The sequence below is a fragment of the Panthera tigris genome, chromosome E2 (genome assembly GCF_018350195.1).
Source record: "Panthera tigris isolate Pti1 chromosome E2, P.tigris_Pti1_mat1.1, whole genome shotgun sequence".
Classification (NCBI taxonomy): Eukaryota; Metazoa; Chordata; class Mammalia; order Carnivora; family Felidae; genus Panthera; species Panthera tigris.
In genome coordinates, this window is record NC_056674.1 from 44,283,776 (window position 1) to 44,297,132 (window position 13,357).

Below are 13,357 nucleotides of genomic sequence, written 5' to 3' on the forward strand. Positions count from 1 at the left end.
TCCCCCCCCCTCTTCTAGCAACTACTCTTCTGGTTTTTGTTTCTATGAGTTTGACTACTATAGATACTTCATATAAAGTGCACTCATACAATATTTCTCCCGTAGTGGCTGGCATATTTCATTTAGCACAATGTCCTCAAGGTTCACCCATGTGGTAGCTTATGTCGAAGTTCCTTCCTTTTTCAGGCTGCATAATATTCCATTGTTTATATAATACCACATTTTGTTTATCCATCCCATCAGTGGACATTTGGGTTGTTTTTTACCTTTTGGCTATATGAATGATGCTGCTATAAACATGGATGTACAGATACCTCATAAAATTATTTTTTAATTGTTTTGGTATGTTGTTCCCCTGTTGAAAATCCTCAGGATTCCACATTGCTTACCTATTAGTATCCAGACTTAACCTACTACTCAAACCCCCTAAATTTTGGTCTCAAGCTACTTCTCACTATATGTAGTTATAGGATAGGAAATCAAATAAATAAATTCATTAAAACTGTAAAATAAAAGCAAATAGCTTATGACTTGCTATCTAAAGATTTTTTTCTGACTAGTATGAACTTTCTAGTATGGGCTTAAGTGAAGTTTTGATTGTTCCCAGATTTTATTTTATGTTGTGGCTATTTTCTAGAACTTCTTGGTCTTTTGGCTATTGCCCTAGAACTTTGAAGGCATATAAAACATGGATAGACTGATAACTAGATGACTAACTCTAGTGTGAGGGCAAGTGAATAGATAGGTGAGTAGGTAATATAAGGTAGATGTGTTTAAAACCTGCTTCAGGGGCGTCTGGGTGGCTCAGGCGATTAAGCACCCAACTTCGGCTCGGGTCATGACCTCATGGTCAGTGAGTTCGAGCCCCATGTTGGGCTCTGTGCTGACAGCTCAGAGCCTGGAGCCTGCTTCAGATTCTGTGTCTCCCTCTCTCTCCTCCTCTCTCCCGCTCACACTCTGTCTGTCTCTCTCTCTCTCAAAAATAAATAAACATTTAAAAAAATAATAAACAAATAAAACCTGCTTCAAAGCAGGACACTAGCTCAGTAAGTGTGCCTCAGAGGTATAGGGGCCTCCCCTGCAGTCCTGTTTCACCCCTACCATCTTGCCTCCTTTAAACAAGAACTTCATAGTAATCACAGTCCTTTATAGGAGCACTTTGTGTAACCTGTAATTTCTACCTTCCCCATTAGACAATAAGTCCAATGAGGATAGAGATTATTTTTTTTCTTTTTCACCACTGTATCTCCAATGTCAGTGTCTCACACTAACTGACATATAGTAGGTGCTCAATAAATGTTTATTTAAGAAAGGACAGACTGACCAATTGAGTGAATATTTGCCATATTAACTGTGTCAAATTAAAATACTTGTAATCATAAAGGGTTTAGAAATGTGGCAAAAGAGAGGGGCGCAAACTTCAAGGCAGGAATGCTAGTATCATGTAAACTGCTTATCTTTGACAGGTGATGTAGGATCTCGTGACAGTGCTTCAAGGCAGGAAAAACTGTCTTCAGAAAGATGAAAGAATAAAAAGATCTGTCCTTGGTCAGTAGCAGTTGGTCAGTTTCTAACCCACCAAGAAGAACACTCCTAAGAGCTTTTTCTTTTTCCCATTTTGAAAGGTACATATGTTCCCCCATTAGAGCACAACATTTATTTGACTTTTAAAACTCATCTTGGCAAAAACTTTGACCAAAGCAGAAGAAAGCACTCAATAAGTTGCTTTCTAAGAAATTTGACCAATGTACTTGTAAAAAAATTTAGCAGATTCCTAAAGGTTACTTTTGAAGTATAGACTGTTCTCAGTTGAGCACTGACAAGTAATAGTCATAGAGTTGAAGATATCTTAACTGTTTTTCTACTATGACTCAGTGGCTGATTTAATCATATAATGTTACCCAGATACTAAAAAACAGTTTCATATTTTCATAAAGAGTCATATTCTTCAGTTATTTTCTCTTTTCTTTATTCCACATGGTGGAAATTTCAGTTCACTATTTGGCAGTCAGATGTATTTACCAAGCAATACCTTATACCAGAATTTTCTGCATATTTAAAAAAATATCAATTCCTTCTTTACAATGTGCCTATGACATTCAACAAGCATGGTTTCCATTTCTTTGACATGGAAATTAAAGCAAAGTGAGGTGTTTTACTATAGGCCATACAATAGGTTCCTTCATTTTAGGTCATTACGTTAACACACTAAAACAACAGACCCAGCAGTTAGTATTTCTGATGATTATCTTTCCATATGTAGTTTTCTCTGGAACTGGACCCTAAGGAATTAAGAGAAAGTATCTTTATTCTGGGATTTAAAATTAAAATAGATTTCCAGTTATGTTTGTTGCACTCTGGCAGGTTTGATGACTTCTGATCTAGCTTACTGTTTGTTTTTTTTTTTCTTTTTCCACACAGATTGATAGAACTACATTCTCCTGATAGCAGGAACACGTTGATCCTACGCTGCAAGGATACAGCCACAGCACACTCCTGGTTCGTAGCTATCCACACCAACATAATGGCTCTCCTCCCACAGGTATTGGCTGAACTCAATGCCATGCTTGGTGCAACCAGTACAGCAGGAGGCAGCAAGGAGGTCAAGCACATTGCCTGGCTGGCAGAACAGGTGGGTTGACAGGCAGGGCAGGGTCCCCCTGGGTCACCATTCAGAGCCAAAGTGTTTCCCCCATTTCATATATCTGTAATATTTATCATGTGGTCAGGTCCTGGATATCTAGCTTGCAGATCTTTTGTTTGTCGGTCTTGTGTTTCTCCTCCCTATCATTTAGTTATTTGTTGCTAATTATCACCTGCACCAGAAGAACTGACTGTCATGATAATCATCATTACAACATAACTAAAAAGATAGTCTTATTACCATCTCTGTCCTTAATGACAGAGGGTAATTTTCATGATTTTAGAGTAGGATCAGCAAAATTTTTCTGCAAAGGGCCAGACAATGTCACAACTACTTGACTCTGCAGTTGTAGCAAGAAAACAGTAGTAGACAGTATGAAAATGGAGAGGTGTGGCTCTGTTTCAATAAAACTTTATTTACAGAAACAGGTACTGGGCTTCATTTGGCCCATAGGCCCTAGTTTCACAACCCCTGTTCTAGTCTACTGTCAAGAGTTTCAGGGCCAGAAAGCTTACTCCCCTGTTCTGAGAAAAGCATAAAATATGCAAATTATCTTATAAGCCATTCGATACAAATGTACAGTTGTCTTCCACAACTACAAAATGAAAAAAGGAGAAACAAAACCTAAGGGGACATTGGGTAAAAGGAAAGAAAAAATTAATCCAAGTTAGATTAAATCCCATTTTGACGGAAGGGAGACTCTGAGTATACATGATGTTACAGTACATCCTTCTTTTGAGTCTTTCACTGTCAGCTGGGGCAAAAGTTGTTGGAAAAGGAAGACTGGACTAAGGGTTCCAAGATGAGTGTTCAAGTGGTAGTTCTGGCTTTCACTGGTTTTAGATCTTTTTAAAGGTTTCTTCATCACTTTGAATCCTAAATCCCTCATGTGTGTCCAGGGGGGGCAGGGATTATGTCAATATCAGCCCAGGAATATTTTGTTCTTTTGTTTTTGTTTTGTTTTAACTACAGTTTGTGAGGTCTGGCCTTCCACCTCAACAGGGTTCTGATTTGATAGATCTTTGGTGGGGCCCAGCAGTCTTGTTTGATAGCTTCCCAGGAGATTGTATAGAGACCAACTTTGGACTCTACTAATCTGTTTTTCTTATGACTCTAAGATTTTATAAACATTTCAGATAATAATTTATAATATATTAGAACACAGAATTAACGCCGTGATAATTTTGAGGAAGTATAATTAGGATAACTAAGAAGAGAAGAAACTAATGAAAGTCATGGTATAAGTACTTTTGACTTTGAAAGTTTTAGTATTTTAGTTATGTTTATCATTGTTTCTAAATTTTTTTTAAGTTTTTTATTTTAATTTCAGTATAGTTAACATACAGTGTTATATTAGTTTCAGGTGTACAATATGGTGATTCAGCAATTCTATACATTACTCACTGCTCTTCATGGTAAGTGTACCCTTTAAATCCCATCACCTATTTCACCCATACCTCCATCTACCTCCTTTCTGATAACCATCAGTTTGTTCTCTATAGTTAAGAGTCTGTTTCTTGGAAAATTAATACCTACTCTTCTTAAATTATTCCAAAAAATAGAAAAGGAAGGAAAACTTCCAAATTCATTCTATGAGATCAGCATTACCCTGATACCAAAACCAGATAAAGACACCATTAAAAAAGAGAACTGCAGGCCAATATCCCTGATGAGCATAGATGCAAAACTTCTTAATGAAATACTAGCAAACCAAATTCAACAATATTATTAAAAAAAATTATTCCCCACAGTCAAGTGGGATTTATTCTGGGGTTTTAAGATGACTCAGTATTTGCCGAAAATCAATCAATGTGATACATCACATCAGTAAGAGAAAGAATAAGAACCATATGATCATTTTAGTAGATGCAGAAAAAGCACTTGACAAGTACAACATCCATTCATGGTAAAAGCCCTCAACAAAGTAGTTTTAGAAAGAACATACCTCAACATGATAAAGGCTGTATATGAAAAACCCACACTGAACGTCATACTCAATGAGGAAAAACTGAAAGCTTTCCCCCTGAGGTCAGGAACAAGACGAGGATGTGCACTCTCACCACTTTTATTCAACATAGTACTGGAAGTCCTAGCCATAGACGTAAGACAACAAAAAGAAATAAAGGCATCCAAATTGGTAAGGAAGAAATAAAACTGTCACTGTTTGCAGATGATGTGATACTCTATGTAGAAAACACAAAAGACTCCACCAAAAAACTGCTAGAATAAGCGAATTCAGTAAAATCACAGTCTACAAAATCAACGTGCAGAAATCTGTTGCATTTTGGGGAGCCTGGGTGGCTCAGTCGGTTGGACATCCAACTTCGGCTCAGGTCATCATCTCACAGCTTGTGAGTTCGAGCCCCACGTCAAGCTCTGTGTGGGCAGCTCAGAGCCTGGAGTCTGCTTCGGATTCTTTGTCTCTCTCTCTCTCTTTCTCTCTCTCTCTGCCCGCTCATGCTCGCTCACTCTCTCTTGCTCTCAAAAATAAACATTAAAAAAAAAGTTATAGAAATCTATTGTATTTCTATACACTAAACAATCCCATTTATACTTGCACCCAAAGTAATAAGATACCTAGGAATAAACCTAACCAAAGAGGTCAAGGACCTGTACTCTGAAAACTGTAAAACACTGATGAAAGATTGAAGATGACACCAAGATATGGAAAGACGTTCCATACTTGTGGATTGGAAGAACAAATATTGTTAAAATGTCTATACTACCCAAACAATCTACACATTTAATGTAATCCCTATCAAAATATCAACAGCATTTTTCACAGAACTCAAACAAAGAAAACTAAAATATGTATGGAACTGCAAAAGACCCCAAATAGCCAAAACAGTCTTGAAAAAGAAAAGCAAAGCTGGAGGCATCATAATTCCGGACTTCAAGTTATATTACAAAGCTGTAGTCATCAAAACAGTATGGCACTGGGACAAAAGTAGACCTATAGATCAATGGAACAGAAGTGAAAAATCAGAAATAAACCCACAATTATATGGCCAATTAATCTTCACCAAAGGCAGAAAGAATGTCCAGTGGGAAAGAGAATGTCTTTTCAATAAATGGTGCTGGGAAAACTGGACAGCAACATGAAAAAAATGAAACTGGACTACTTTATTACACCATACACAAAAATAAATTCAAGATGGATTAAAGACCTAAATGTGAGACATGAAACCATAGAAGTCCTAGAAGAGAGCACAGGCAGTAATTTCTCTGACATTGACCATAGCAACACCTTTCTAAATATGTCTCCTGAAGCAAGGGAAGCAAAAGGAAAAATAAACTCTTGGGACTATATCAAAATAAAAAGCTTCTGCACTGGGGCACCTGGGTGGCTCAGTCAGTTAGGTGTCTGACTGCTGATTTCAACTTAGGTCATGATCTCACTGTTGGTGAGGTTGAGCCCCACATTGGGCTTCATGCTGACAGTATAGAGCCTGCTTGGGATCCTCTCTCTCTCCTTTCTCTGCCCTTCCCCTGTTCATGCTCGCTCGCGTGCTTTCTCTCTCTCTCTCTCTCAAAATAAATAAACAAAGTTAAAAAAAAATAGCTTCTGTACAGCAGAGTAAACAATCAACAAATCTAAAAAGTAGCCAAATGGGAGAAGGTATTTGCAAATGACATATTCGATAAAGGGTTAGTATCCAAAATATAAAGGAACTTCTAAAACTCAACACCCAAAAAGCAAATAATCCAATTTAAAAATGGAGAGAAGACATGATCAGACGTTTCTCCAAAGAAGACCAACAACAGACACATGAAAAGATGGTCAACATCACTCAACACCAGGGAAATGCAAATCAAAGCTACAATGAGATATAACACCCCACACCTGTCAAAATGGCTAAAATAAAAAACATAGGAAACAACAGGTGTTGGCAAGGATGTGGAGAGAAAGGGGACCATTTGTGCAGTTGGTAGGAATGCAAACTGGTGCAGCCACTGTGGAAAACAGTATGGAGGTTCCTCATAAAGTTAAAAATAGAACTACCTTATGATCAGACTACTGGGTATTTACCCAAAGAATACAAAAAACACTAATTCAAAAGTATACATGCACTGTTATGTTTATAGCAGCATTATTGACAGTAGCCAAGGTATGGAAGCAGCCCAAGCATCCATCAATAGATGAATGTCTGTAGAAAATGTGGTATATAGATACAATGGAATATTATTGAGCCATAAAAAAGAATGAAACCTTACCATTTACAATGACATGATTGGGGCTAGAGAGTATAAGGCTAAGTGAAATAAGCCAGTTAGAGAAAGACAAATCACCATATAATTTCACTCATGTGGAATTTAAGAAACAAAATAAACAAGCAAAGGAAAAAAACTAAGACAAATCAAGAAACAGACTCTTAACTATAGAGAACAAACTGATGGTTACTGGAGGGAAAGTGAGGGACGGGTGGGTAAAATAAGTAATGAGGATTAAGGAGTGCACTGGTTGTAATGAGCACAAGGGTCATGTATGAAATTGTTTGAATTACACCTGAAACATAATACTGTATGTTAACTAACTGGAATTAAAATAAAAACTTAAAAAAAAATAAAATGCACTTTTTATCCTCAAAAAAAAATGTTTCTTGATTTGTCTCTCTCTTTTTTTTCCCCTTTGTTTATTTGTTTTATTTTTTAATTTCCACATATGAGTGAAATCCTATGGTATTTGTCTTTTTCTGACTTATGTCACCTAGCATAGTAATATACTCAGGGTCCATCCATGTCATTGCAAATGGCATGATTTCATTGTTTTTATGGCTGAATAATATTCCGTGTGTGTGTGTGTGTGTACATATGTATATGTATATGTATATATATGTATGTGTATACGTGTGTGTGTGTGTGTGTGTGTGTGTGTATATATATATATATACACACACACACAACATCTGTTTTTTTAAGATTTTATTTTTAAGTAATCTCTACACCCAGCGTGGGGCTCAAACCACTAGATCAAGAGTTGTACACTTTACTGACTGAGCCAGTCAGGCACCCCTGTACCACATCTTCTTTAATCAGTTATCTGTCAATGGACACTTGGGCTGCTTCCATAGATTGGCTATTGTAAATAATGCTGCTGTAAACATAGGGGTGTGTGTATCTTTTTGAATTAGTATTTTTGTATTCTTTGGGTAAATACCCAGTAGTATTACAATCCTACTGGATTGTGGGGTAGTTCTATTTTTAATTTTTTTAAGACCCTCCATACTTTTCCACAGTGGCTTCACCAGTTTGCATTTCCACCAACAGTGCATGAAGGTTCCTTTCTCCCCCACATCCTTGCCAACACTTGTTGTTTCTTGTGTTTTTTATTTTAGCCATTCTGAAAGGTATGAGGTGATATCTCATTGTAGTTTTGATTTGCACTCTCCTGATAATGAGTGATGTTGAGCATCTTTTTTATGTCTGTTGGCGATCTGAACGTCTTCTTTGGAGAAGTGTCTGTTCATGTCTTCTCTCCGTTTTTTAATTGAATTATTTGTTTTTTGGGTGTTGAGTTACATAAGTTCATTGCTTCTAAATTTTTATATGCTGAGGGGCGCCTGGGTGGCTCAGTCATTGAGCGTCCGACTTCGGCTCAGGTCATCATCTCACAGTTCGTGGGTTTGAGCCCCGCGTCGGGCTCTGTGCTGACAGCCCGGAGCCTGCTTCGGATTCTCTGTCTCCCTCTCTCTCTGCCTCTTCCCCACTCTCATTCTGTCTGAATATCTCTCAAAAATAAATAAACATTTAAAATAAATAAATAAATAAATAAATAAATAAATAAAATTTTATATGCTGATTGAAAAACTCAATTGAGTAGTAATTGTGCTGTGCTTTCAGCCATGTTAGAAATGTTCATGATTTTAAAAGGTAATACATTCACATGGTTCAAAGGTCAGAATAAAAAGTTAATAGGTGAAAAGTCTTACTTTCCTTTCTGTCCCCCATCTAGCCAATTCCCACCCTTTTCCCCTAGAGAGGTAATCACTTTCATTCCCTTCCAGACAATCACTTGAGAGTGTCTTTATGCAAATAAAAGCAAATATGAACACATATTCTTTTTTTCTATAAAAGAAGACAACATATTATGCATACTACTTTATACCTTGTTTTTTTTTTTCGTTAATATATCATGGCAGTCTTTCCGTATCAGTGCAGAGAGAGCATTCTTTCTCATAACTGTATAGTTTTCTATTGTGTGGCCATAATTAAATAAGCACTCCTCCCAGTTTTGTTACAATCTTTTGCCATTATAGGCGATGGTACTGTGAATGACCTTGTAGTTTATCCTTCCATACATATGCGATCCATGGTCTTTGGTTTCCAAGTTCATATATACCAGATAATAAGGGAACCTGTATTATCTGAATATATTTGGTTCTTCAGTTTACAGGAGTGAGTAGTAAAACTTTGGTTAGTAAGGGATTTATCCAAAAATGTAACTGATGCAACAGTTCCTGTATTTGGATATTGAGAGCTTAGAAAGTAGGGGATATTTCTATACCTGGAGAAGAAATCTCCAGAAGTGCTGGGTCCCAGGGTGTGTGAATTATCTATCGCTATATGAAAAATGACTCCAAAACTTAGTGGCTTTAAAATAAATATTTACTTCATATAGTTTCTAAAAATCAGGAATAGGGTAGTGGTATAACTGGGTAATTTTGGCTTGGGATCCCTTGTGACGTTGCAGTCAAACTGTTAGCCAGGGAGCAGTCATCTGACAGCTTGACTGGGGTGTTGGCAGGTCCGCTTCTAGTATGACTCATTCACGTGGCTGTTGGCAGAAGGCCTCAGTTATCTGCCATGGAGGCCTTGGTGCAGGGCCTCCTGAGTGTCCTTAAGACATAGCTCCTGGTTTTCCTCAGAGTGAGTGATCTGAGAGAAAGAACAAGATAGAAGCCACAGTGCCATTTTTTGACGTAGTTTCTTCTGCTTTTTTTCTTTTCATTAGCAGCGAGTTACTAAGTTCACTCTACACCCAAAGGTTCCACCTCTTAAAGGGAAGAGTAGTAAAGAATTTGCAGACGTAATGTTTTAAAAAGGGTATATGCATTTGTAATTTTGATAAATGTTGCCAAATTGCCTTCCATCAGATTCCCACCAGCAATACATGAGAGCTGTCAGACTTTCAAAGTGAAATTAATTTAGTTTATGCTACACAAAGACAAGTAGAAAGGAGAAAAATAAAGCCACCAGTTCATTACAATATGTACTTTATGGGCCATATTTATGTGGTGAGTCTTCCGATCAATTTTGAGCTCTTAGAACACAGGAGCACATTTTTTCCCCAAATCTTTCCTGCTTCCAAAGAACTTAGCCTAATGCTATGTATACTGTAGATGCTCAGTAATTTTTTTGTGTATGTTTATACATATGTATAAGAAAAGCAGAGAAGTCACTAACTATAAAATATTATCCAAGAACACAAGCTCAGGTTTGGGAAATAATACTAAGTGAGAAAGTTTAATCACTTTGAAAAATCGTACCACTGAACTAATTGCAAGTACTATTTCTAAAATACTCTTGATTTTTACTTTTTTGGGGGGTTATCCAAATCAGAGTATAGGGTGTTCAAGCAAGACTGGATACATTTCTCAGAAGTGTTATGTTGAGTTTATGTATCTGATAAAGGTTGGACTAAGCAAATGCCAAAACTTTTCTAATTGGAACATTGTTTAATTCTTTGAGTGTGAAAATGGTCAAAATAATTTTATATTATATAATCTTTTCAATATAGATAAGCATTTCTTTTGGCATGAGATATATTTATTGAAAATCTTGTATACATGAAGTTGTTTCAGTTGTACTTAGAAAAGATAGTCATTTTACAGGGATAAATTTAGGAAGGATCATTAATTTAACTTTAAATAGTCTCTCATTTATCTGTTTTGTTATTTCACATTGTTAAAAACTCAGTTTGTTTAAAACAGAGAAAACCTATAATACGGGTAGTTGATAACCAATAGATAAGCTCTTCTCTCCATAGGGACTTCTGTCTCTTCATTGATACTGATTTTTATGTGACTGATAGTTTATTTAGTTGGTTATAGTCTTAAAAGAGAATTTTATTTAAGTCCACCAAATGGGGGACGTATTTGCCTTTAAGACCAGTAGTTTTTAGGCTTTTGAGTATTCATTAGAAAAGACAAGACAGCCAAAGAAAGCTTTGTTTCCACAGCTTTGTTCCTGATCATTCTCAAAATGTGTAAAGACTCAAATTAGAACATACACACTAAATGAGCATTACTGGAATGGTTTATTTAGTTTCTTCTCTGTTTTCTATCCTCATAACAAAATAAAGAACAGAAGTACATCACCTGTCAAAAAGATTGATTTATAGGATTAAGGATTTAGGGAATGAATAGTAACCATTAGTTTTTCATCTTTAGTGCTCTACAACTTTATTAAAAAATAAAATCTGGAGAAGGCTGTTGTTTGGCCAGGTGTGTGTATGTGTGGGTGCTGAAACCCAAACAGACCAGAACCCTAACATTAGTATCCCTTTTTTCTCTGACCAAAACCTTAATAGTGGAGCCCCAAAGCTGCTTGGACTGCTACCACAACAAAAATACATGCTGTCTATAGAGCAGGCAGCATTTTGACTCCAGTGAGAGCAAATAGTATCCTTATAACTTCAGGCAAATAGGCAAACAGAATGACTTGAATTGACGTTTCTTTTTTCTACAATGGTAAGTAGAAGAGGGAAAAGAAGTTCTCCAAACACTGACTCCAAAGGTCCAAAGAATAGTTTTGAAAAATTGTGGGTCTTTTAAAATATTTTTTTAATGCTTATTCATTTTTTGAGAGAGAGAGAGAGAGAGAGAGAGAGAGAGAGAGAGAGAGAGAGGGAGAGAGAGAAACAGAATCCAAAGCAGGTTCCAAGCTCTGAGCTGTCAGCACAGAGCCCAAGGCGGGGCTCGCGCTCACAAACCATGAGATCATGACCTGAGCCAAAGTCAGATACTTAACCGCCTGAGCCACCCAGGTGCCCCTAAAAGTTGTTAGTTGAACAAAAAGTTCTATCTTAAAAGTGGATATTGTTTCTATTGATAATAGCGATTTTCCTTTATTGCCTAAAATATCTTCTCTGGGAACAAATGCATTTAATTTGGGTTTTCCAGCTGCATATACTCTGATCGAGCCTTTAAAATCTCTCTTGTAACTTAGAGGAAAAGTTAATTTTAAAAAGTCAGGTTGCCATTTTAACCTCTTTGAAAGATAGATTTTATGTTATAGTAGTTCCCCTTCTGTATGGGGGATATATTTCTTCTTTTTTTTATGTTAATGTTTATTTATTTTTGAGAGAGAGAGAGAGAGAGCGAGCGAGCACACAAGCTGGGAAGGGGCAAAGAGAGGAAGACAGTGGATCTGAAGTGGGCTCTACACTGACAGCACAGAGCCTGCTGTGGGACTTGAACTCATGAACTGTGAGATCAGACCTGAGCCAAAGTCAGACACTTAACAGACTGAGCCACCCAGGCACCCCAAGTGAGGGGATCTGTTTCAGGACCCCCAGTGGATGGCTGAAACCACAGGTAGCACTGAATGTAAAATATATATAATGTTTTTTCCTATTCTTATGTACATGTAATAAAATTTAATTTATAAATTAGGCACGGTAAGAGGTTAACAATAGCTAATAATGAAAAAGAAGAATTATAACAGTATACTATAATAAAGGCTATATGAATGTGGTTTCTTTCTCTCACAATATCTTATTGTACTGTATTAGCCCTTTTTGTGATGATGTGAGATGATAAAATGCCTGTGTGATGAGGTGAAGTGAGGTGAATGATGTAGGCATCATGACATAGCATTAGGCAATGATTGACCTTCTGACCATACATCAGAAGGAGGATCATCTGCTTCCTGACCATGGTTGACTGTAGGTTTTGAAATCGTGAAAAGCAAAACCATGCCTAGGGAAGACTACCATATCTTTCCTACTGCAATATTATCCATAACAATCTCAGAGACAAAGACTTAGAAATCCCTTTGGGTTATCTTGACCCAAAAATGTAAGAATCCAAGACAACCTCTTTAGAACTGATATTTTCCCTCCAGAGTTACCCATAGACTAAATATAGAATCTTAGAAAGCTTGGGTTCACTGTCCAGAGAAGCATAACTATTTCTACAGTACTTTGCTGGAATCTCAGAGTTGGGTCATACCTTTTGTGCTTTCAGCACATCCAAGAACATGAGGCGTTTCCCTGGATAGAATTCATTTCCAACTCCTGGAATTAGCTGATGGCTGTAACTAAGAGGGGAAAGTTCTGGTAATAGATGTTATAACACAGAACCGAACCACTCAGGCCACTTTTCAGATTATAGATACATTCTTAAGGTGCTCTGACATGTCCAAATTACCTTCAGAAATCATTAAGGAAGGAAAAATAAGAAGTAGCTTTAAAGATAACTCTTTGAGAGATAAGTGATTCATCAGTTCGATATCCCTTGAAGCCACCAGTGATAGCTGAAGGATCGTTGTTAAAAAATAACACTATCATTAAGCATTCCCTGTTCCTCATCTCATGGGGGAAATTTTTTGATATACCAGGGCTTTTCTTGAGCATCGTCTTTTGCTTTTTGGCTTTGGGTCCTTGACAGTATGGATAAAGAGTAGTTGTTTTCCTACATTTTTAAGCCCTCACAGGGTTAACTGAACTTTATGTACGTAAATGCAATGGTACATTTAAAACAGAAACAGAAA

The 13,357-nt window shown here is 36.9% G+C and overlaps 1 protein-coding gene across 1 annotated transcript in view; it reads left to right on the forward strand.

Moving 5' to 3' along the window:
- The window catches only part of SNTB2 (syntrophin beta 2), a 104,819-nt gene that overhangs the window by 59,111 nt on the left and 32,351 nt on the right, over positions 1-13,357 (forward strand). The window contains exon 3 of the mRNA XM_042968168.1: positions 2,422-2,632. Coding sequence (XP_042824102.1) covers positions 2,422-2,632 — 211 coding nt within the window. The remainder of the gene's footprint in view (positions 1-2,421; positions 2,633-13,357) is intronic.